Here is a 2,031-nt window from a genome sequence, read left to right on the forward strand (position 1 = left end):
AAAAAAAAAAAAAAAAAAAAAAAAAAAAAAAAAGGCGGCGAGGGTACTGGGTCAAAGACTCAAAGGAATAGAGCTCACCTCAAAAACACCGCGACTACGTTGTTATGAGAAACTGCCTGGGTCGTTCTGGCTTGTAAAAACACATCACATTCGTCCAGCAGCAGGACCGCGTTCCACTTCTCGATCAGTTCCAGAATACTCTTGAGCTTCTTTTCCACATGGTGTCCACTGTCACCCAGCTCGCCGGCGCCGAGAACGTAAAGCGGCCTGCGCAGCTTGTCGGCGACGGCCTCGGCCGTCAGGGTTTTACCCGTGCCGGGCGATCCGGCGAGGAGCATGATGAGGCCTAGCCCCTTGCCCTCGATAACATCGTCGAATTCGACCCTTTTGGACGCGTGGCTCTCGACAAACGAGAGCACGAGATCCTTGTGGCTGCCGGGGAGGATCAGGTTCGGAAAGGCCGAGTCGTTCCACGCGATGGGCTGGACCGCGTCGATATCCAAAGTTACGACCCAGCGCTTCAGGGTCAGGGAGAAGACGTGGAGCCTGGTGTTGCACAGCATCAGCTGGTACTCGGTGAGCGATACTGGTTCTTTTTTTTTTTTTTTCCACTCTGTTAGCGTACCTACAATCAACAATATCGACGGGAACCACTTACCATCCTCCAAGTCTTCGTCGCTGAGCTCGTCCTCAGCCTCCCAGACAAGCGGCTTGATATCTGCTCTGAGCGGAGGTGCTGAAGGGGGACCCCGATCGCGGCCTCGATTAGGGAAACTGTTCGGCACTGGATAGCAGGCATAACCCTTGTGTGTATCAACATCTTGGACATCAATGGCCAAAGTTGCAAGGTCGGCCAGTGAGCCCAGCTCAACGTCTCGGTCAAGGTGAGTTTGAAAAAACGTAGCTGCATCAATAATGACGCGCCCCTGGATCTGAGGCAAAAAGAAACGCGAGGCCATTAGTGAATGCCTAACAATGGGCAAGATGCCATTCGTTGGCAAGTCAAGTGGGCAAGCAATTCTAAGCTTACAGTTCGTTCCCGTCTTTCATCTATAACTGGACCATCATAGCTCCGATAATGCAGGCCCGCGAGATGGTAGAACCGCAGTCCCCTCTGTATGGCCCGTGTCCGAGCCTCCTCCAATCTCGGGTGGAAAGAGCAAGGGTAAAAGCCCAGCTGGGTGATGGCATGGGTGCCGCTAAATGGGCGCAGCTGGAGCTCCTGTCGGCGGAACCCGAACTCCACGCCGTCCCAGTCAACGAACCTAGCATGGATTACAAACCGTAGCTCGCCGTCCTTGCTGCTGTAGACACCTCGATAGACATGGAAAAACCGGTCTTGGGTCTCCATCTCGGAAACGACCGTGCTGCCCGGCTCGAAGAGAGCCCAGAGCAAATCAAAGGTGATCACCTTGTTCCGCACCAAGTCCTCGACGGTCGCCCGGGTACCTTCTAGCTCCTTTTCCACCAAGCCAAACAAGAGCTTGGCATGCGGCAAAACCTCGGACTGAGCCGCTTGTTCGCGCTGTAAAGCCTGACTGAATTGGCGCCATCTGAAGTAAAAGGGGTGGAAGGGGGCGCTGAAGACGAGCTCCTTCAACGCCGTGGTGATGCCATTGTAGCCCTCAAAGACCTCGCCCAGCAGTCTTCTCAGCGGCTCGTTCTGCACGACAATTGAATCGAGAGTCAGCACTTGGCCTTCCTTGTGGCTCTTTTTCATGCGCGCCACGATGGACACGGCCTTGCGGTCGGCCTTTTCCCCACCAGAGCCCTTGAGGTCGTCAGGATACTCCTCCACCCAGTTGATGCAGCAGTCGCACTTGGGTGGGCCCTCGTACAATATCTTGATCTCGCACAGGTCACCGTGGATGGGCGTTGCTGCATCTTGTCTGTTTTGAGAGGCGGCAGCAGCTTGGCTGCCGTGAGTGCTGTAGAGGTGCTGTTCCATGGGTGCCGATGACTTGAAGGCTGTTTGATCATCTTCCGACAGAGGGGCTGGCAGGTGAGGGACAGGCGTGTGGCTCGACATTA

The 2,031-nt window shown here is 54.9% G+C and overlaps 1 protein-coding gene across 1 annotated transcript; it reads right to left on the reverse strand.

Annotated features, from left to right (window-relative positions):
• Positions 1 to 74: 74 nt before the first annotated feature.
• PpBr36_11501 (uncharacterized protein) lies at positions 75 to 2,029 on the reverse strand (the record flags this gene model as incomplete). The annotated part of the gene is made up of 2 exons (XM_029898601.1): positions 75 to 932; positions 1,031 to 2,029. The coding sequence occupies 2 exons, from the start codon at positions 2,027 to 2,029 to the stop codon at positions 75 to 77; spliced, it is 1,857 nt and encodes a 618-aa protein (XP_029743069.1).
• Between the last annotated feature and the right edge of the window lie 2 nt (positions 2,030 to 2,031).

Source organism: Pyricularia pennisetigena (genome assembly GCF_004337985.1).
Source record: "Pyricularia pennisetigena strain Br36 chromosome Unknown Pyricularia_pennisetigena_Br36_Scf_75, whole genome shotgun sequence".
Lineage (NCBI taxonomy): Eukaryota > Fungi > Ascomycota > Sordariomycetes > Magnaporthales > Pyriculariaceae > Pyricularia > Pyricularia pennisetigena.